The sequence below is a fragment of the Drosophila santomea genome, chromosome X (genome assembly GCF_016746245.2).
Source record: "Drosophila santomea strain STO CAGO 1482 chromosome X, Prin_Dsan_1.1, whole genome shotgun sequence".
Classification (NCBI taxonomy): domain Eukaryota; kingdom Metazoa; phylum Arthropoda; class Insecta; order Diptera; family Drosophilidae; genus Drosophila; species Drosophila santomea.
The window spans coordinates 13697906-13721225 of NC_053021.2; the positions used below are offsets into that span (position 1 = coordinate 13697906).

The 23320-nt window shown below is 43.5% G+C and overlaps 1 protein-coding gene across 10 annotated transcripts; it reads left to right on the plus strand.

Annotated features, from left to right (window-relative positions):
* Positions 1-128: 128 nt before the first annotated feature.
* Positions 129-22190, plus strand: LOC120456167 (homeotic protein female sterile). Of its 10 annotated transcripts, none has more exons than XM_039642816.1 (13): positions 129-259; positions 1406-1715; positions 5535-5705; positions 5773-7549; positions 8393-9986; positions 10134-10304; positions 11121-11240; positions 11347-11478; positions 17439-17497; positions 17787-17910; positions 18100-20485; positions 20568-20736; positions 20804-22190. In XM_039642816.1, exons 4-13 carry the CDS (start codon positions 6248-6250, stop codon positions 20867-20869), a joined length of 6123 nt encoding a protein of 2040 aa, XP_039498750.1. In that variant the 5' UTR covers positions 129-259; positions 1406-1715; positions 5535-5705; positions 5773-6247; the 3' UTR covers positions 20870-22190. The 10 variants fall into 10 exon arrangements, with proteins under 10 accessions (XP_039498750.1, XP_039498748.1, XP_039498752.1 ...); XM_039642814.1 differs by having other exon boundaries at positions 160-306; XM_039642818.1 differs by lacking the exon at positions 129-259 and adding an exon at positions 595-694 and having other exon boundaries at positions 5773-7564; positions 8408-9986.
* The last annotated feature ends 1130 nt before the right edge of the window (positions 22191-23320 follow it).

Genomic DNA, 23320 nt, shown 5'->3' on the forward strand with positions numbered 1-23320 from the left:
TGCACAGTTGAGGAGGGCAGTGTCTCCGCTAACATGGGCGCATGTACTCGCTAATACAATCCGATAAGTAATCGAAAAGCACGTAAAAGAACTCTGGTTATCGAAGTACCCTATTGCCCGATAGTTTCAGACAAAAACGCCTGCTTATATCGATGACAGTCTTGTTTTTGTTGCGCTTACGTTACGAAATTAATGTAAAGTAGCCGACGAATTTCCGTTCTACCAGTATAAATGGATAGATACTAACAACAACATAAGTGTAAATTACTTGTGAATTCCCCAAACAGCCATATGAAAAAGCTAAAAGTACGTGCAAATGGTTAAGAAAAGGAGAGAACGAAAGCCACTATGAGTTTGTGTGCGAGTATTTGTGACTACTTTGCTCTCTGGCTCTCTCTCACACATACTCGCACAGAACGCGCTTCTCACTCTCTCTCTCTCGGCCGGTAGCTCTAGCTGTCCCACTCTCGGTTTATCAATAAAAGCAGTGCGCTAGAGTGGCATAGCCGCATGTAGCAAGCGCGTGCGCCTCGTGCCCGTCGGCTGTCCATGTGTGTGTGTGTATTCGCATTTTCAGTAATTTCGAAAAAAAAATTTTGTATATTTGATGGCGACTCAGAAGAAACTCGCGCGTTTGTCGAAAAATCGTAGCGCGTACGTATATATCGGTGTGTAGAAATTACTAAAAATTGTGGTAAAAAATGGCAAAAATTATATAAATTTGTGTTCGGAGTGGAGTGCTAATTGCGGGGCATCCGTGGCGAATGGAAAAATAATGAAATTTGCACGATTTTAGCGCCAAAAAATGCATTTGAAAAATGTGAGACTTCAATGGACATGACAATTTTTTTTTTTTCATTTTTTTCGGTGGTGGAACAAAAGCGAACGAAAGAGGAGGAAGAAGCAGAAACGTTCGTCAGTGTGTGTGCGTGTGTTTGTCGAGTGAGGGCATGAGCATGAACGTGTGTAGTCACCAAGTGAATAATATTAACAAATAAAAAAAGAAATAACGAAAAAGAGGAATACACACGCAGAAGCGCGCGAAAAGTTTCACTCGAAATGAGAAAAAACAAAAGCAAAGTATACTTGTGCTAGTTGTTTTTCGCTAGCAAAAAGAAACCGACGTGCACATTGAAAATCTATAATTTTGTCGATTTTGTTATTGTATTTTTTAATTTTGCGGTTTTGCGGCTCCGTCAATAACGTTAGCATACCGTTACGTTGCCTACGTAGCGTGGTGACGTACAGAAGAGGCTACGTTGTGGGTTACGATACATTTGTCGCTGGGAATTTCTCTCGTTCTCTCTCTTAGCACCGCACTTATTCTCTCGCGCGCGCAAATCCAAAACTCGAAAAAAAAAATAGTGCCCGAAGTGACCAATATTTTTTGTTTTTATTTTTACAGTTGCAACTTTTTAACAATCGTGTACAATCTGTATGTTGTATATGTTCACTTTAAATACAACAACAATAGCAACAACGCAATGCGATTTTAAGCAACAACAACAAACAAACAAAACCGACAAGCTAAACTTGGCTAAACCAACAGCAACAAAAACCACATCAACATCCAGCGGCAGCGCGGCCATAAACAAAGCCAAAATCAAAAGTCATTCGGATATACATTCGCCCATTAAAGCGGATAAGCAGTAACAGAACGTGTGGATTTAACCAAAAAAAAAAAAGAAATAACAACGAGGAAATCCAAAGGAAAAGTAAGTTTAAAAGGTGTAGCGCACGTGGCTTTAACCCCGTCTCCACCACCTTAGCCGCCCACCTCCACACTGTGGAAAAAGATGCACCCGTGCCCCTTTGGTTTGTTGCCCCAAGGACTATTTGCATTTTCTCCTAGTTTTCGAGTATTTGCTTAGGGGTCAGCAACCCTGCAAAATGGAGGGAAATGTTGACACGACAGCTGCTTTTTAACGGATTTTCTTAACTGCAGCAACAACCCTTTTCCCCTTGGCCCTGGGAAAAATATGCATTCTATGTTTATTTACAATTTTCTTGTGAAATAACTGAGATACCAAATGTTCCCAGGATGATTTCGAATTAATCTGCAACTTGCTACTTAAATACGTTTATTCAACACGATTGCAACATTCCATCGTTTTTGAAAGTAAAGCAGTCCAAATGATATTTAGTTTTATTATTTTGTTATTATTATTGTATATGTAAAATGTAGCTAGCATATTGATTGCCGATAAAAAATAACCTATTGTTTGAATTTTGTATCAATTATTGGTTTATAGTTCAAAGATGTGAGATTTGTTGGAAAGATTTTAAGTTATTACTTCATTCGTTTTACTTTCACATTTTTAGAGATTTTCTTTTATGTTGTGAAAATAGTATCTCTGCATCCTTCAGATTTCCTATATTTTATAGTGATACTCCATGGCAAATATCTTCGCGCCCTCTCCCAATTTCCATTAATCTCTTTCTATAAAAGACATATATGTATGTACTTTTTACCGGCATTTAGGATTTTCGTTGATTCGCTCTCGTGTGAGTGCAATTGTTGTTGCTTATGCACTTTGCTGGTTGGCGCGTAAATAGGCAAACGCAATTTGTTTGTTTACTTGTCGGGCGCTAAATTGAAGATATGTTTATCGTAAATAAGCGCAATATTGCGATTGCGGTGCGGCGGCTCTCTCTCTCTCCCGAACTGGGAATTCATTGATGCTTTTTTGGTGCCTTGCTCTTCATTTTTTGCTGCTTCTTCTGATGCCTCTGCTTCTTCTTTGGCTTCTGCATTTGCTGCATGTTGCCATGTAAACCGGCTTTAAATTCGTGCCACTATTAGCACGATTTATTAACCTAGAGGCAGCTCCCCTTTCCCACCCCCTTCCATCCCACGCCCTTTATCCTATTCGTTCCCTCTCTCTCTCTCGCTCTTTGTGCAGATACACAACGATGGCACTAAAACCTACAACAACAAATGCTCTCCCTGTTCGAATGCCACTTCACACACACTCACAAATACACATGGCGGCGACATGCCGCCATATTTGCATTTGGCTACGTTTACGTTGGCCCCTACCGTTGTCTCGTTCTATCGCACGCCTGAGCAGCTGCAACTTTCAGCCGAGAGCGTTCGTTAGTATGTGTGTGTGCTAGTGAGTGTGCTTCACTCGAGAATTTTATTTATTTAAATAAAATTGATATATTTGCCCGTAGTTCAAGTGCATGGATTTTAAGCAGGACAGAAATAACAATATTTAATTTATGAGTTGAGTTCTTGGTGAATGAGCTTTCGACTGGCGAGGTAAATAAAAATAATGTTTGTATTTTTCTGCTACAAACTGTTGACCTTTGTTTATTTGCTTGAATTGAAGTAAGGTTCCTGATTTAGTTTTAATCAAGAAATGCAAGTAATATAGAAAATACCAAAATAATATAATGAAAGGTTTTCAATCATCGGTCGTTTTTTAAAAAAACACTCATTCCCAATTTCATATTCAATGCATGCCGTTGCTGTCTCTGCTTCTTCTTCTTCCGCAACTTCTGATTCTTGCTCTACGTCATCGTATCGTTCTACGTGAATTTCTGTTGAAAACTCAAAGTCTACTGTACTACATAATTACAACCGTACGTTCGCCCGCTCTCGCTCTCTTTCTGCGCTCTTGGCTTTTGCTCTCATGCCCCTCTTTCTCTCTCTCTCTCCTGTGTTTAGAGTGCGTGTGTGTGAGTGCCAGTTAATGTTTTGTTTTGTTGTGAGAGCGAGAGAGTCGCCCGCTATTGTGTATTAAATATTTGTTATTCCTAATATTCCAATTATAAATGTGGCGAGGCGAGTTTAGAATGGGCCGAATACGTCATATTCATTGGCTGGCCTTGCTGGTGTCTACCTTCGTTCGTGTTCGTTATTCTTCCGTTTAATTTTGCGTCACAAACGTACTTACACACACTCCCACACGCACACTTGGCAACTAACAAAAACACAGTGGGCCAAATCGGACAATTAAATGCAGCTTCGAAGATACAGCTGATAACTGTAAAGCCCAAAGTGAAAGCCATCCAAAACAAAAAAAAAAGATGGAAAGAGAAGAAAAAGAAACATCACTTGCCGGCCGGCGGCACAAGTCCACATGTGTGTGTGTGCGAGTGTAAATAAATTCGCAACATGAACAAAAACTCTAGCTGGCTAATAAACAAATCGACGCAAAAAAGCAAAGACCAGTGTTTGTGTTTGACCTACAGATACTAACAGATATAAACATTAAAGAAACCATTGTGGGAACCAGAGATTTTCCAATTAACTGTACAATGGATTTTAGAGTGCAACTTAAAAGCAATTTGTCCACTGTCATTTAGGAATATCGGCAAAAGGGAAATTATTCCACTGTATGCGTATGCGTGTGTGTGTGTGTTCGTTCTTCCTCTTTCTCGCTGACACATCTCTCTCCGCTGCCTATCACACTTAGTTGAGGGTGTTAAATAAAATTTGAGAAACGTAGAAATGTTGGAATTACGTGCATTTTATTGCCTTTTGGCATGGCGTTTGCATTAGCGCTGCAACAACAACAAACAAAGCGAATGAATCATGCCGACTGACAAGAATTCAACTTTAAAAAGGCGGCGTGGTGAATTTCTCTCAATGCAAACACAACACACGCCATATTCATTCTGTGTGTAGAGACATTGGCATTGCGTGTGTGGAATTAAATTAATCATTGGTTTGTGCGTTTGCATTAATGTATATTTATTGTGTTTATTGAAGGCTTTTTTTTTTGGGTTAAAAAAACGTATTTTGCAGCGTTAAGCGTGCGCCATTTGCCTGCTTTGGTTGCTCTTTACCCTCAAGTGCAAGCGAGACAGCTCTATTGTGCGGTATGCGTATGCGTGTATGTGTGAGCCGGGCGCTCTCTCGAATTTCGAACTAGAAAATGAGAGCGCCGCTTCGCTCTGGCTCATCTTTTTTTGTGTTGCTCTCTGTGGCCTGTTCGCCCTTCTCTATTTTCGCTGTGGATGGGAAAAACGGCGGCAAAGTAACTACTCACGACGAAAACGGTGGAAGGGAAAAACTAAATGAAACGGCAGACACTGCAAAAAAAGTAAAGAAAAACGTCTAAAAATAATGTTGAAATCTACAGTCAAACGCATGAAGTAATAAATACTAGGAATATTGCGAAGCAAGTGATTTGAATGCTGTTAAAAAGTGCTCGCAATTGATTGTTTTGCACTTGGCTTGTGTGTGCGAGTGTATGCGTTTGTTCGTTCTCCGTGTTTTCAGCTTCTTCCGTGTGTTCTGTGTTCTGTTTTGTGTTTTCCGTTTTCCTGCCGCCTCTGTATATTCTACATTCTACATTCGTTGGTGTCGCATATTGTTTATGGCAACCGCCGCACTTTTAGCGAGATTGTAATTGTTAGTTTCGTTTCTGTCTGTTTGTTTGTGGGCCCCATTATTTATTTTTTGTTTATGTAACCCTCCGTGGAGGAGTGTTGTGAAATGCAAATCCCACGACCAGAGTTGCAAAATATCCGAATGTACCGGCTAACTTGGTTTTTTTTTTGTGTTTTACTCTCTCTTACAGATTTATAGCCGTCTGTGCTGTGCTAAGATTTTTTCCAATAATAAAGAAGGATACAAAGCTACAATGACTCCAGTAGCAGTTGTACTTGTGAAGTCCTTGGCCCTCGAATCAGGTGAAGCCATCCGATTCCAATGAGAGGAGCCTGGGCCCTGAGAATCTGGAGCAGGCGAGGTGAGTACCATCCTCTAAATACTCTTGACAATCCAACTAAATCATGTATTTTCTTAATATACCACAGTGCACAGACATTGCTGAGCATGAAGCAATCACTACGGACCACTACACAATATTATCCCTTGAACAAGAAGAGATTTTTAACAAAAACCAGAACAGGAGCACCAGGATCAGGAGCTGAAAAAACGATAGGCGGCGGAGGATTACCAGGAGTAGGAGTCGCAGGAACAGCAGGAGTAGGCGTTGTCAGTCGCAGGAGGAGGAGGTGGTCACCGGTCACATAAGACCAGTTCCCTCCCTAAACCCATTTTCACCCTCCCCCTACATACCCTCATACGAAGGAATCGCAAGGAGGATCAAATTAGAGGACAAGGAGGAGAGACGGAGGCGGCCCGTGTGTGTGTGTGTGTGTGTGTGTAGGTGGAGTGTGTGTGTTGGCCGTCTCAGTCGGATAACCATCAACCCGGATCCTTAATCCCAAGACACAAATCTCAAACTGAAGCACCAGAACCACCACAAGAACCACCACCACCACCACCATGTCGTCCAGTGAGCCACCGCCTCGTTACGAGCCACCCGTGGAGCCAGTCAATGGCATTGTACAGCCACCGGTGATTCCGCCAGCGGAGCGGCCCGGCCGCAATACGAACCAATTGCAATATCTGATCAAGACGGTGATGAAGGTGATATGGAAGCACCACTTTTCGTGGCCCTTTCAACAGCCCGTCGATGCCAAGAAGCTCAACCTGCCCGACTACCACAAGATCATCAAACAACCCATGGACATGGGTACGATCAAGAAGCGGCTGGAGAACAACTACTATTGGTCCGCCAAGGAGACCATACACGACTTCAATACGATGTTCAACAATTGCTATGTCTACAACAAGCCTGGCGAGGATGTAGTTGTTATGGCCCAGACGCTCGAGAAGGTCTTCCTGCAGAAGATCGAATCGATGCCTAAGGAGGAGCTCGAACTGGAGCCGGTTACGGCCAAGGGTGGAAAAAAGAAGCAACGGGCGCCGGCTACGCCCAAGTCATCGTCGAGTGGCGCTGGAGCAACCACGGGTTCTGGTACATCCTCGGCAGCAGTTACCAGCGGACCAGGTAGTGGCTCCACCAAAGTGTCAGCGGCTGCCTCATCCGCGCAACAGTCCGGCCTGCAAGGAGCGACGGGAGCAGGCGGTGGATCTTCAAGCACACCAGGAACTCAGCCGGGTTCCGGTGCGGGAGGAGCGACCGCCGCCCGACCCGTATCCGCCATGGGCGGCACGGTTTCATCGACGGCCGGCGGTGCACCGTCCATACCACCGATTAGCACAATGCCACCGCACACGGTACCCGGCAGCACCAATACGACGACGACAGCGATGGCTGGCGGCGCTGGTGGGCCAGGTGCAGCTGCAGCCAATCGCAATGCTGAAGCCCTTATGGCTAGTCTTCTAAATACGGGCCAAACGGGCGCCTATCCCGGTGCGCCCGGCCAGACGGCGGTCAATAGCTCCTCGCTTCTAGATGGCAGTACAGCCGCAGTAGCGGCGGCGGCAGCAGCAGTAGCTGCAGCGGCGGCGGCGGGAGGTGCAGCGGGAGCCGCTGGAGGAGCAGGAACAATACCAGCAGTTGCCGTCAATGCCGCCAACGCCGTTCAGGCCTATGTGAATGCGGGCGTCAGCGTCGGAGTCGACGCCGTGATACCGCCTCAGCAGCCCGCCAAAATAAAGAAGGGCGTCAAACGGAAGGCGGACACAACCACGCCGACGGCCAATGCCTTTGAATCCCCGTACGCGCAAATGGACTCCAAATCGGCGAAGATTGCGACGCGGCGGGAGTCGAATCGTCAGGTAATTGGCAAGAAGGTAAGAGTAACGGGCATCACCAGTCGTATGAGTATGATCATAGTTCCTCAAGAGCTCTCACATATGTACATATATTTATATGTTTATATTCAGGAGTCAAAATCTTTGGGGTTAATTTTTTGTAATTCACTCAATGTGCGCCAATCCATAAAGTCAGCTAGATTGATCAGAAATCATAAATTTGTATTTAGTTTTAATAAAGTCCTTATTGCCACACTAAGTCTTCTTAGTTTAATAAAAGCTCCTGTTTTGCATTACTTTTGATGTGCCAAGAATATACTTCGGTCATTTGAATAATTTCCTTTGCAATTACAATAAAATCCAATCCTAATGCACAACAACAATCGATCAAATCATACACTATACGCCGTCCTGCCTTTTACTCGAATACCATTTCATAGATTTGTAAATAAAACAAAATACGTGAGTGGGGATTTGATTTGACCTCGAATAAATATTCTCAATGGAGTCGAATTTCATCCTCATGATCGGTAATCATTTTGTCACAGAGACATGCGAAGGGGATTTAACTTGACCTGCTATATGAAGAGTGAAGTTCATTCTATTCGCATGATCTGCAATCATTTACATATTTTAGAACCATTTGATTTATTTCGATGCTAACCCCATGCTGCTTTTTGCTCGTTTATTTTTCTTTTCTTTTGCGTTGATTTTGTTTGCACTCAACCAACCAATCAATCGATCGATCAAATCAACACCAACAACAACCACAACACCAATCAATCAACAACACCAACAACAAACCACAAATCAACCAAATCAACCAAATCATCAAAAACCGAAACGATGGGACATTCTGAACCACAGGATCTTACATTCCAGGGCTCGGGATACAATATGTCGCCGCTTGGCGTCTCCGGAGTGCCCGGACTTGGCGGTCTAGTTGCCGGCGGCGTGGCTGGTGTTGCGGTGGCCAAGAACAAGGAGAAGCTGTCGGATGCGCTCAAGTCGTGCAACGAAATCCTCAAGGAGCTCTTCTCGAAGAAGCACTCGGGCTATGCTTGGCCGTTCTACAAGCCAGTGGACGCGGAAATGCTTGGCCTGCATGACTACCACGACATCATTAAGAAACCAATGGATCTGGGGACAGTCAAGCGGAAAATGGACAATCGCGAGTACAAGAGCGCGCCGGAATTCGCCGCCGACGTGCGATTAATATTCACCAACTGCTACAAGTACAATCCGCCAGATCACGATGTTGTGGCCATGGGTCGCAAGCTGCAGGACGTATTTGAGATGCGCTATGCCAACATCCCCGATGAGCCGGTGGCCAATGCGGCCCACCATCATGGACATGGCCACGGGCATGGTCACGGCCACGGCCACAGTCACGGTCATGGTCACGGACATGGCCATGGTCATGGATACGGCGGCTCCTCCTCACTCAAGCACGATGCCAGCGATTCGTCCAGCGAGGACTCCAGCGACACCGAGAACGAATCAAACTCGGATGAGGAGCGCAGCGCTAAGCTGAAGATGCTCGAGTCTAAGCTGCTCGGTCTGCAGGAGGAGATACGCAAGCTGTCAGAGGAGGCCTCCGCCAAAAAGAAGGCGAAGAAAAAACTCAAGGAAAAGAAGAAGTCAATGGGCGGCGGATCAGGCTCCGGTTCGGCCTCGCACCATGGTCACGCCCCGGGCGGCGGTGCAAATGCTGGCGGAGCAGGCGGTCCCGGATCCGGCGGCCATGGGAGCGTTTCCGTGCCAGGCGGTGTCGGTGCCTTGGGTGCCGGCGGAGCGGGCGGCGCTAATCTCAACGCGCTGCTCAGTGGTTCGTTGGTTGGCCATGGCGGAGCAGCCGTCGCAGGCGGCGTTCCCAATGTGGGTGCGTTGCACAGCCAGGTTCACGACGTGGCCATGGCATTTAGCCAGCTGGCGGGCGGCGGTGCCGCGGCCGGTGCTGGCTTTGGTGCCGGTGTGACAGCAGCAGGAGCATCGTCGGGCGGCAAGGCGGGCACCCTGGCCGGCGCTCTGGCAGCGGGCGCAGCGGCAGGTGCCGGCGGTACGACGGCTGGCAGCGGTAAAGGTGCTAAGAGCAAGGGCGGACGTGGCGCAAAGGGCAGCGGAGCCGGCGGCGTTGGAGCCAGCAATAATGCGGCTGCGGGCAATGCGGCTGGTGGCGCAGCGGGAGCTGCAGCGGGCGCTGGATCTGTGGGAGGTGTTGGCGGTGCTGGAGCAGCGGGCGGCGGCAATGCCTCCAAGCGGGCCAAGGGCAGCAGTTCGGCGGGCGCTGGCGGTGGTGTTGGTGGCGCGAATGCCAGCACCGGTGGCGCCGGCGCGCGCGGCAGCAGCAAGAAGAAACCTAGCCAGGTGATGAACTTTGACTCCGAGGAGGAGGACACGGCCAAGCCAATGTCGTATGATGAGAAGCGCCAGTTGTCGCTCGACATCAACAAGTTGCCAGGTAAGATCAGCCCCATAATAAGTTTTCTACTCTATTTGACGCGATTTAAAAACGATGGATTTTTTGTTTGATCCTTTGAGTACTGACAATGCCGTCGATATTACACAACTTCTGTAGAGCGCCACTGATTTCTTATTATGTTCGCAGGTGACAAGCTGGGCCGTGTGGTTCACATTATCCAGAATCGGGAGCCATCGCTGCGTGACTCCAACCCCGATGAAATAGAGATCGACTTTGAGACGCTGAAGCCGTCGACGCTGCGCGAGCTAGAAAGCTATGTGGCGTCGTGTTTGCGCAAAAAAACACGTAAGCCATATTGTAAGTTTGTAACTAAACCGAGACCACAACAAAAGCCAAAGCAAATGCAAATGCAAAAGCAAAAGCAAAAGCAAAAGCAAAAGCAATAGCAAAAGCAACAGCAAAGCAGCAAGAACAGCAAAAGCTAATGAAAATTTAAGTACCAAGACCAAGTACAAGAGTCAAGTTAGAGGCACAACCAAAAGATCAAAAGAACATCAGACATCTGAGCAATCTATATCCAAATCAAAACTGAGAACAGAAGAACCCATTTCCATTTTGGCTTTGCTGACTGCGCTTCCAAATTTGATTTTAATTTCGAACCGAAAACCGTAGTGGTCATGTTTAGTTAGTTAAACTCGAAAAATAAAAAACCAAATGCATCAAATGTATCAAACTGCAAATCCTTATGATTAAGATTTTCAACACTCGAGTTTCTATCCAGTTTATCTGTAGCTAGCAAGTGCATGCAAAAAAAAAAAAAATATATAAGGACAAATTAAATGAAACCCCTTTCCCTTTCCTCAAGTAGCTTGTGAATGCTGTAGAAGTGCCGATGTGTTACAGAAATCTCTAAATTGCAAATTCCTCATGTGATAAAAATTCCTTTTGATATTGGCTTTTGATTATACTCAAGAGATTTTTATAACATCGCTAATGACATTGCCGCTTTACCTTTTTTTTCCCCCCCGTCCAAACGTTTTGAATACATTTTGTTTCGAGCATGATCCTATATCATCCTATATATCCCCCGATCAATCTTTCTCCCCCCCTCTTCCGTCATCTCACTGCTAGTTGAGAATATCAATCTAAGTATGTCGTTTTTCCCTCTCGCAGATAAAAAGCCGTCTGGCAAGTCGAAGGACGAGCAGATGGCCGAGAAGAAGCAGGAGCTGGAGAAGCGCCTGCAGGACGTCACCGGCCAACTGGGGGCAAGCAAGAAAACCGCCAAGAAAGGTATGTACTAGCATTGCAATTGCCAACAATTGGCAGTGCTCATCTGCAGACAACACAGCGATTATAATTCCAATACTAATTCCGACATATTTACCATTATCCGCAGATGAGTCCGCTTCGAACAAGGTCGAGGCAGTGCAGCCGGCGAATCCCGTGTCGTCGAGTTCCAGTTCCAGCGATTCGTCGTCGTCGAGTTCGAGTGATAGCAGTTCGAGTGACTCGAGCGACAGTGAAGCAGGTTAGGACGCGTTTTGTTTGTTTGTTTATTTTATACAATTTTTTTTTTAATTAGTATACATAGAAATATGCAAATATAAATATATATGTATATATATATATATTATATATATATATATAGATACGTTGTTTGAGAAAGGAACAACAAACTCACTGAACACACAAAAACCGATACAGATTCAGATTCAGATACAGATTCAGATGCATTGCGATTTAAGAGACAGATCCACACACAGCAACCGAGTCGGCATCATTTACATTATATTATCGTTTTACATTAGGTAACTAAAGGCTTAAGGCGAAGGGGCGTGGCGGGGCGGTCGTGGCTTGAGTCAGAGAACAGAAGTTTCGAACGAGCAATGAACAGTCTAGGATCTAGGAAAACCATTAAAACCCGTTGAAATTGTAAAAATATGTACTGCAAAAAAAAACAATATATATATATATATGAAATGAATAGAAGTCGCACAGAATCAGACTTGACTTGAACAGAGCGATTGACTTAATTAATTGAGTTGGATTTAAATAGGTTTATCTAGTTGTAATAATTAGCAAGCGCATAAGCGTATGCCAATGCAGATGATTGTGTTTTTCTGCCCAACAATTCTTTCTATCATTTTTAAGTTAGCTTCAAAAATTCACACAGATACGCACACCCACACTACGAACTACGAAATAGAGGGAGACAGACACTGAGTCTGGAGCATAGGAGCACAGGGGAGCGAGCGAGAGGGGGAGATGATAAGGGCATTATTTCTATTGAAGACCAGACCGACTGACCAAGATATCCCGCTCGAAAATAGAAGAACACAGAAACCCACTTCCCTGTCTCGCTCAAATAGGGTATCTTAAATTATTGAATTTAGCGCATTTTGTTTATGTTTTCGTGTGCTAAACAACAAAAGAGAACAACAGGACGACCCCAGACTGCAGAAAGTTGAAAATTTCCATTTGCCAATCGTCTGATATGAATGGGATATGCGATGCCCACAGGAATAGGACATCCAACTCTGATTTACTTCATTTTTTTTTTTTGTTTTTTTTTTCAATCTGTTTATTTTTACTGGAATGTGTTGTTTTTAGAAATGCCCAAGAACCAAGTTCGTGAAAAAGTGCAATATGCATTTACTCTAAGAAAACAAATGCACCCGAATATATGGAGTTTAGCGACGTGAATTGAGAAACGAGTAAAATGTGTCAGTTGAATCAATATTTAAATGTATTTTATTCGAATATTTCGAAAACGGACATGGCCGCCAAGCCCATATGGGAAACAAAACATGTTTAAGACTATTAGTTACATGGCAGAGTTGTTAAACAAATTTGCTGAAGGAACGTTTAAACTGAGGTTTTTGTTTCGATTCGCACTTGATCAGAGTCACATCAGAGTTGGGTGTTCGGTTATCACAATATCAGACGGTTGGAAAGACCCAAAAAACAATTTTAAAAAACAGATACTCTTAAATACAGACGAGAACAACACGAACAGAACGGCAAAAACGTTATATAATCGATATGTATGTGTATATATATATATATATATATATAACTATATATATAAATCTAGGTCTAGTACATACTTAATTATATATACACACCCACACACATATATATCATATTTAAGCATTTGTAGGTATTAAACGAATTGTATTTGTAAATGAGAAAAATCTTACACAACACACATACAAAACTATCTAAAATGAGAACATTATGCGAAAAACACACACTCTTTACTACTTTAAGTCTTTTGAAAAAAAAAACAAAACAAAATCATTCTAAAAAAAGAACAAGAAAAACCTTATTATTACCAATATTATGATTATTATTATTATTATTATGATTATTATGAGAATATGCTGAAAAAATCGTGAAGCAATTGTGTATTGGGGGCAGCCAATCTGAAAATGAAAGTAATGAATTCCAACTCCAACCAATCAATCAATCAATCAATCAATCAATCAATCAATCAACCAATCAACCAACCAACCAACCAAACCAAAACCAACCAATCGAACCAATCAACCAAATCAAAGCTCTCCATTAAATCAACAAAACAGCAGAGCAACAATGCATGATCGATAAAAGATCAACGAATAAATCGAAATAAAATCTTATCATCCACAATCCACACACATAATAACCCCTCAGAAGAAGCATCCATCATGAGAGTATATCTTCAAGGCAGCTTGCTAGCAATCTTCATCGATCATCATTATCTATATGTATTCCCTACTAAAATCAAATGTTCAACTGATCCGGGTTTATGCACTATTTTGTTTTTTAGTAGGCCAGACCAGACCATCAATTAGATCATATAATATGTATCGCATATTAGGCGACATTAGAGCAATCTACTCCGCCGACTTTTCCAGGGTGCAAGTCCCATAGTCCCCGAAACGAATACTTCTGTGCCAATTTCACATGTTTTCTAGTCTTATTTCCTGATAATTCAAATATGTTAATCGATCCTACATCATACTGTCTGTAATTGTAATCCAGCCGATAGGTTTTTTTTTTTGTAGTAAGCTGATCAAAACACGCACATACAAATCACCTACACAACGTAACAGAACTGTGTGTAATATATAATAATAATTATGCAAATGAACAATAAACATAATAATATGAAATTCTTAACAAAACTGAATGAACCAATTAGAAGAAACATTTAACATATGCAAAAAACGTATGAAATTCTCGATACACTTGCAGACAATGTGTAAAAACAAAGAAAGTATGAAAAGCTTCGAAATGAAATGGAACGAAAAACACCTATACGCCAAAAAATTCAAATACGTAATTCGAAATACAACCTAAGCAGAGAATACGTAAGAGAAAAGTGACAAAAAGAGAATAACACGGAGAGAAAGAGAGAAAAAAAAATAGGAGGGGGGACTACCCAAAATTCAAATTAAAGCTAGAGGGTAAAGAAACATTGAGGAATACTTCACTTAACTTCTAATTAAGTCGGCTGACTATTGTGAATGTTAAATTTGATGTTATTAATTAGTTTAACGTTTTTAGCCTCGAAAAGAAAAGAAAAAAAAAACAAGTGTTTCCAGGCGGAGGAAATGGAACTGAAACACTGCAATTAGCACAATTCGCAAGCAATAGCTCGCACTATCACTTAGAAACGAGAATTGCCTAATATCACTTTGTATTTGTATATCATTAGTTCGTGGTTAATTGTTTGTTGATGTCATTAACTTAATGTGTATAAATGTGGGAGAACCGTCATCCGATAAAAGAATCGCTTCCAGATCACTTCCAAAAGGACTCCATGAGTAAAAGAAAAACCGAAAAGACAGTTAAAGATAAATGAAAATTAACGGATTACGAATTAAAAATATATTGAAAATATCCAATATCAATCATCGGGAGCAATAACAATCGAATACTTAATGTGGGGTAACGGTATCGTGTTCTTTCGTCTATCTATCTCTTTCTCTCCCTCGCTCGCTCTTAATCTCTCTCGCTTGATCTCTCTCTCTCTCTATCTCTGTGTGTCCTTGCCACTGTGTCTGTCTCTGTCTGTAGAAGTAACGGTATAACTAACGGTATGAGAGGAGCGGAACGAATCGGAATGGAACCAAGCGTAACGTAAATAGAGTCTTTTGCTCTATAGCTTACTAAACTCCAACTAGTTCTATATACATAGCTATACTTGCATAGATAGATGTATGCTATACATATGATCAAAAAGAGGTATAAAACAAAAAACAAATACAAAAAGAAAACAAATAATTAAATGTATTTTGAAAACATTTTATTATTTATTTTTCGGCTGTCGGCTTTCCCCTTTACACATTGTTTGCACGTTTTTTTCAAAAAAAAAAAAATAATAAAAATAAATATATATATATTATATTACGAAAATATACAAAAAAAAATGCATAAAAGAGAGGAGAAGGATTGATGATATGACGAGATGATAATGCAATGGAAATAAAGAAAAATTAACAAAACAAATTGCATAAAATCAATTTAAATATTAAATTTTTACTATTAAATTAAATCAAATTTAAATCGCCAGGAGGAAAAATGAAATAAATTGCAAAATCAACAATAACAATGATTGATAACAACAAACAAAAGCACTCCACACAACATGTAACAATATTTACTTTCAAATTGAAAAACTCAACGGTCGAAAGCAAGCAGTTTTTAAAGAGAGCCAATCAGTTAAGCAAGCAAAACAGTCAAGTAAACATTTCGATTATTATGCCCCAGATTATTTATAGATTTAGGTTTTTGTTTTCAAACCCGATTGCCTGTGCTTCAGGATCCGGACATTTTGTATGTACGTGATATAGATATTGTACTTTCTTCGACATCCCGCAATCGCTTTTTCCAATTCCTTTAGCAACCCTCCCATTATTGAAAATGGTTTTTCGTGAAAGCCCCATTATTGTCACCTGTGGTTCAACAAAAAAAAAAAAAGGGAAAAAAAGAAAGCAGAGCAGAGAAATGCAACAACACCAACATTACACACACGTAGACACGCTTAAAATCGTTTTGTTAGAAGCCGAAAGCAGAAATTTTCGAGCGAACACTTTAAATTAAAATCAAAATGAGGTATGATAAATCGGTGCATTTTTGGTTTCAATTTGCACAGGCGTCTCACAACAAAATAAATGAAGAAATAAAATAAAATAAGGTATAAAATAAAATAAATGAAAGGATAAATAGTTAAAATCTTAGGGAAAGAAAGGAGGTAGAGGGAATAAGAAGAAAGAATAAAGAAAAAAGAGCGGACGACGCGAACTACGTAACGTAACCCGACACACGAAAACAAATACAAATACAAATACAAACAAACCAACACACACACACACATTTAGCATTATGAAAACACACGCATACATTTAAATAATTATAGTAAAAACAATAATAATATTTATTATTAAAAAATGGCAGCGCAACAGCAGCAGCGAAACAAACAACAACTAAACTAAACTAAAAAAAAAACGCAATGAATACAACAAACAAAAACGAAAAATGAGAAAAGAAAATGTTTATTAAAAAAAGAAGAAAAAAAAAACTATCTGTGTGTTTTCTCATTACCGCCAAAAATTCATTTCTATTCACAGTGGAGAGATAACTTAACGATAAACATGCGAAAGTAGCGATTATTTAACAAAACCGATAACAAATATCGATTGGAAAGCCCGATGGTTGGTTTGGTTGCGATTACCCAATGTCCCTTTACCCATTTGGCTGGAGCAATTTCAAAAAAAAAATATGAAGAGAAGAGAAGGAGGAGGGGTGGACGAGGGGGTGCTCTCTGGCCGTTCTTTTTCAGTTCATTTACAGTTTAGATATTGAAATATGAGAGTGGGCGGAGAAAGGCAGATAGACAGAGAAGTGCAGAGAAGAGAAGAGAAGAGAAGAGAAGAAAGAGTGCCGAAAAGCGGCCGCTCATCCACCAAACTCCAAAAACCACCACCACGATAACCCACCCACCACGACACAATTGCTTCATCGATCGGCATTGTAAGAGGTATTTTTAATACACCTATACTACTATATCTATCTATATTTATGTTAACTGTTAACCGTTAACCGTAAACCACCGCTCATGTATTGTTTTTACGACATGTATGAATACGATCTAAGTCCCCAAAATTCACTATCGCTTGTGCCTGTTGGGGTGGCTCTCTATTCGCTCCAAATTGGTCCATATTGGTCTCGATTCCATTTAGGAACCAACCATATTCATAAACCAACCATTTTAAAGGTAGTTGAAAAACGATTTAAGTTTTTAAAACGCCTAACTTTAACTGCGTTTTGAAGTTAACCAATCGGGCGATAGAGTTCCACCCCCGGAATTTTTCCCAGCTTTTGTTGCTGCTAATTATATTGAAACCCCATTAGTTCCGCTCCTTTCCTGCGATCTCGGTCGCCTCGCCGTTCCTAGCCAACCTCTCTCATTCTAAGTTTTGGTTATTCCCGCTTCAACAGGTGATGGCGACGAGCGACCGCCGCGCAAGAAAAAATCCCGAGACTCGAATGGAAGCAATGTAAGTACCTAATGCAACTGCAGTGACTCCATGTCACTCCCATGGCAGATAATCCGGAATCCTTCTATACTTATTTCGATCATTTATCATCTGGATCTCAAATTCCTGTTGGCATTGATCTCCTTCAAAAGGAGGATGCAAGATGATAATTTCCGAAATAATCAAGTGTCAGATGCAACCTACTTGTTGACTGTTGTGATAACCAGAGTTAATGTAACACTTCTCCATCTACCCTCTTCTCCTCTCCCCTCGTTTCTGCGCTCCCCTTCCTTCAAATCTGTCCTCGCAGGTAAATAATCCAAGTATAAACGTGGTAATGGGCGGCAACCTGCCGAGTGGCGCCCTCTCGCCAACGACCATGCTAATGGGTCTGGACCATGTGGTGAACTCCAATACGCCCACATCGCAAATGTGTAAGTACCACATAAGTAGTCGGCGTTTATGGGCACAGAGATTTGTTATTAACTGGGGGATATTCCAGCGATTTCTGTGCACCATTCGCCCGATTTGTGTAAAAATGTGTTTTTCTTTGTACTAACAAGCGTTTCTTGTGTCTTGTGTGGACTACCTATCTTCCCCATTCTCCCCCTATCCTCGTGTAGCCAACATGCTGGGCAATGCCAATCCACTGACGGCAGCTGCCATGCTAAACAACAACAATAAGACATCGCTGCCGGGTAGCAATTTTGGTGGTGCGCCCGCTCCCGGAAACATGATGCATGCCGGCGCCGGCGTTCCAGTTGCCGGTGCTGCAGTTCCGACGGCGACGGGGCAGCAGCACAACAAGAATGGACCAAATGATCTAAGCAAAGTGCCGCCGGGTGGCCCCATCAATGCCGCCCTGCCGCCGCACAGTTTCGCCGGAGGTACAGCAACGGTGGCCACCAGTCAGTCGAGCGGCGGCATTCGCATAGCCAGCAATCTGCACAAGCCGTCCGGTCTGGGTGGCGGTGATCTGGGCGAGCATCATGCGGCACTTGCTGCTGCCCTAACGTCCGGTGTAAACAGCACCGGCGGCGGCGGTGGTGCTGGCGGCGGCAATAACACCGGGAGCAGCAACAATAACGGCGGCAGCAACAATAACGCTAATCCACTGGGCGGATCGCATGGGGATGCGATGTCTAATGCCTCGCTGGCCTCGGGCCTCAAACAGATACCACAATTTGATGATCCCGTAGAGCAGTCGCTTGCCTCGTTGGAGTTCAGCGCCGGCTCTACGGGCAAATCGGGGCTGACAGACAACTTCTTGATGCAGCAACATCTAATGCAGCCCGCCGGACCACAGCAACAGCAGCAGCAGCAGCAACCCTTTGGCCATCAACAACAACAGCAGCAGCAGCAGCAGCAGCAACAACAGCAGCAACATATGGACTATGTGACTGAGCTGCTAAGCAAAGGAGCGGAGAATGTGGGCGGCATGAATGGCAATCATCTGCTGAACTTCAACCTGGACATGGCGGCAGCCTACCAGCAGAAGCATCCCCAGCAGCAGCAGCAGCAGCAGCAGGCGCACAACAATGGCTTCAATGTGGCCGATTTCGGGATGGCCGGATTCGATGGTCTTAATATGACAGCAGCCTCATTCCTCGATCTGGAGCACTCGCTTCAGCAGCAACAGATGCAGCAGATGCAATTGCAGCAGCAACACCATCAGCAGCAACAGCAGACGCACCAGCAGCAGCAGCAGCAACACCAGCAGCAACACCACCAACAACAGCAGCAGCAGCAACTAACCCAGCAGCAGCTGCAGCAGCAGCAACAACATCTCCAACAGCAGCAACACCAACAGCAGCTCCATCAGCAGCAACAGCAGGTGGCTAACAAGTTGCTGATCATACCCAAGCCCATCGAATCGATGATGCCCAGTCCGCCGGACAAGCAGCAATTGCAGCAGCATCAAAAGGTGTTGCCGCCACAGCAGTCGCCCTCGGACATAAAGCTTCATACGAGCGCGGCGGCGGCGGCGGCTGCTGCAGCATCTGCGCAGGGCAAACTGGCGCAGGCCTTTAAGGCATCGAACGAACAGAACCTGAAGAATGCCAGCTCCTGGTCCTCCCTAGCATCGGCGAACTCACCGCAGTCGCACACGTCGAGCAGCTCGAGCAGCAGCAAGGCAAAACCGGCCATGGACTCGTTCCAGCAGTTCCGCAACAAAGCCAAAGAACGCGACCGTCTCAAGCTGCTGGAGGCGGCCGAGAAGGAGAAGAAGAACCAAAAGGAGGCCGCCGAAAAGGAGCAGCAGCGAAAGCACCATAAGTCATCGTCCTCATCCTCGTCGGCTTCGGCCGCTGCGGCCCAAGCAGCAGCCGTTGCAGCCGCAACAGCAGCGGCGGCAGTGGCATTAGGTGCTGCGGCGGCAGCAGCGGTGGCCTCCAGTGCCTCGAATCCATCTGGCGGCGGTAGTAGTGGCGGTGCCGGTTCGGCCAGCCAACAGGCAATCACTGGCGATCGCGACCGTGACAGAGATCGCGAGCGGGAACGTGAGCGTTCCGGCAGCGGTGGCGGTCATTCCGGCAATGGCAACAACAGCAGCAATTCGGCCAACAGCAATGGACCAGGCAGCGCGGGCAGCGGTGGCAGTGGCGGCGGCGGCGGAGGCAGTGGACCAGCCAGCGCCGGTGGACCAAACAGCGGCGGTGGCACTGCCAACAGCAACAGTGGCGGCGGCGGACCAGCGCTGCTTAATGCTGGCAGCAATAGCAATAGTGGTGTTGGCAGCGGCGGCGCCGCCAGCAGTAACAGCAACAGCAGCGTCGGCGGCATTGTTGGCAGCGGCGGACCTGGCTCCAATAGTCAGGGCAGCAGTGGAGGCGGCGGTGGTGGTGGCCCAGCCAGCGGTGGCATGGGCAGCGGCGCCCTCGACTACGGCCAACAGGTGGCGGTGCTCACACAGGTGGCGGCCCACGCCCAGGCCCAACATGTGGCGGCCGCTGTTGCCGCCCAGGCTATTTTGGCCGCCTCGCCCTTGGGCGCCATGGAGAGCGGAAGGTAATTACAATCCCACCAGACGACCTAATCGAATGGAAGGAGCTCAATCTAAACGTACATTTTTCTTTAATAACAATTGCAGGAAAAGCGTTCACGATGCCCAGCCGCAAATATCGCGCGTGGAAGACATCAAGGCGTCGCCGGGGGGCCAGGGACAGAGTTCGCCGGCCCAACAATCGCCGCAGGATCGGGCAGCCGCCAAACGAGCCGAACAGCGGCGGGCCGAACAGGAGCGGCGCAGGCGCGAAGCGGTAAGTCAATCAACGAAATATTCCCCCCACTTGAATTCAAGCCTAAACAAATGTCTGTGCTTTGCAGTTGGCTGGCCAAATTGATATGAACATGCAGAGCGATCTCATGGCTGCCTTCGAGGAGACGCTGTAGGCCAAGGCCCGGAGAAAGTCGACCAACCGGGGCATTAGCGTCAACGGCATCACCACAACCACTACAACCACCACCTCATCAAACTCCAACTCCGGCGGCCAATCGAAGCGGCGGACAAGGCGCCAGCAACGCACCACGTTGGACAACGGCTTGCAAGAGCAAAAGCAACACGGCTAGGACAGCAACAACGACGACGGTTCGGCACAGAACTGTCAGAGCAAACAAAAAAACAAACAAGCAACCATCAAACAAACTAACAATACATAGAAAACAAACAAACAAACAAACCAACCAACCAACCAACCAACCAACCAACAAATTAAGGAAGCAAACAGCTAAGGTTAAAACCAAGAAAGCAATGTTCTAAGGCGTAAATAACATACGTACATTTAGTGAGTATATATATAATGCATATACGGATGGAGGCAGCAAAGGAAGAGCAATGTGAAAGCCGTCAGCGAAACACATCCGCAGCAATCCAGCAGCAACCCAGCAGCAGCAGCAGATGCAGCAGCAGCAGCAGCAACAGCAGCAGTAATAATAAAGAAAAGAAAATGGCAAATTTCCTTCGGTTAGCAAATGATTCTTCGCAACTTTTTTTAAAAATCACTTATCATCTTTGCTTATTATTCTGTATTAAAATTACGATGGATCGTGGCGACAAAGATGTTCGCACATGTTTCCAAAGCTTATTATTTTTAATATTATTGATTGCATAGGCAAGTTTAGTTCGTAGGTTTAAAATTAATTGATAATGCTTATTTTTTTTCATAACTGTATACACACACCTATGCTTAGACTTGTTAACTAATTTAAAAAAAAAACAAATACGAGAAAACCACAACAAAAAACAAAAAAAGAACAAACTAAAGAAAATCGAAACAAAATCAATTCAAGAAATCCAACCGCAAGGGAACGGTTCAGTCGAAGTTGTCGGTACATACACGAATTCTTATTATTTTATTAACCAAAACAAAAATGTTATTAAAAATGTAGTCCGAACCCCATTCCCAAGTCATCCCACGGACCGCTATGAGCAAATTCAATGGAATCTTATTGTTTTTCGATTTTAATTCGGCACATCACCCATACACCTGTAATTTATACACACGCAAAAGAAATACACACACACACACACACACACACACACAAACACACACAGTAACACACCGGCAGACACTGGGAAGAAATCCAGCACGATCCACAGAACCAGAACCACAACCACAAGCCAATAATATGGATACAAAACCTAGGTATTAAGTCACAAAAGCCACAACATTTTTGTATATGACGCGCCCAAACAAAAAAAAAATTCAACAAAGAAAAAAAAAAACAATATTGAAAGTAATACGAAATTTTTTTCTAATGACCACAAGCCTTCGCAAGTAGGTGCCAGGATGCTATCCCCCAAATTGCAGTGACAATTCAGTAAATTAATTATACATGTTTGGAGTCCCTGCCGTCTTCCATGTGTATTCTTCTTCGTCTACATCTTCACCATCTGCATGCATCCGATCCTCCTCGTCAATGTGTCCTTGTATATATATATATATAGATCCATGGTCTCCTTCCAGATCATCTTTCCATCGGGAATTCTGATCCTGAAATAGCTGTAGGATTTATGATAGCAACTATCTGTGTCGAATCTAACGATATGGTTCATCAAATCGTTATTGTATAATGCACTTTTTTCTATATGTATATTTGGCATAAGTTTGGCCTAGGTTCTGATTTCTGTTTATTCTGTGCGCGAGCCAGGGTGTGTGTGGTTGAGATTAGGGATGCGTGTTTGTCTTTGTATATAGAGGCGGTCAATAGGTTCGTGTCTTTCCCCGACTTACACTCGCAGAAAATTTCGTTTTGTTTGTGTAAACTAGTTTTTTTTTTTTCGAAAGCGAGTAAAGAACAGAAAAATGATCACAAAACCAACCCTTATTCTATATAAAAAAAAAACCATATATATATATACATTTATATATATATATATATATATATATATTTAAATACGAAAAATGATGTATCTAGTAATACATATACAAAAATGAGAAACATTTTTTTTCTATACTTAATTTTAGCATTTAATTGAGAATTAATCGCACGACGAGATAAACGTGAAATGTATGAAAATAAAAGTTGGGAAAAACCAAACGATTCAAACAAAAGTTTTTAATTCGGTCAATATATACATATATATATATATATATATATATATATATATATATAAACTTGAATATAAATAGTAATATAGTTAATATGTATTGACACCCCTGATATGAACAACAAATTTGCATATATGAATATAACACCAATATATATATATATACATATTTTAACATCACCCGACGGAAGAACGAGACGCATTCGATTTTGTCCAATCTGATGAAAGCGCCCAAGTTCTAGCAGATGCATTTGGCATCTTAGCATATAATTGTTGACCTTTTGTTGTTACCT

What these genes read in the sequence shown, in the direction of transcription:
- LOC120456167 (XM_039642816.1), top strand. Translation starts at nt 6,248, where the DNA reads ATGTCGTCCAGTGAGCCACCGCCTCGTTACGAGCCACCCGTGGAGCCA. An exon ending in AAAAACACGTAAGCCATATT is followed by an intron (nt 10,305 to 11,120) that starts GTAAGTTTGTAA and finishes TCCCTCTCGCAG; the next exon opens with ATAAAAAGCCGTCTGGCAAG. An exon ending in GGCGCCATGGAGAGCGGAAG is followed by an intron (nt 20,486 to 20,567) that starts GTAATTACAATC and finishes TAACAATTGCAG; the next exon opens with GAAAAGCGTTCACGATGCCC.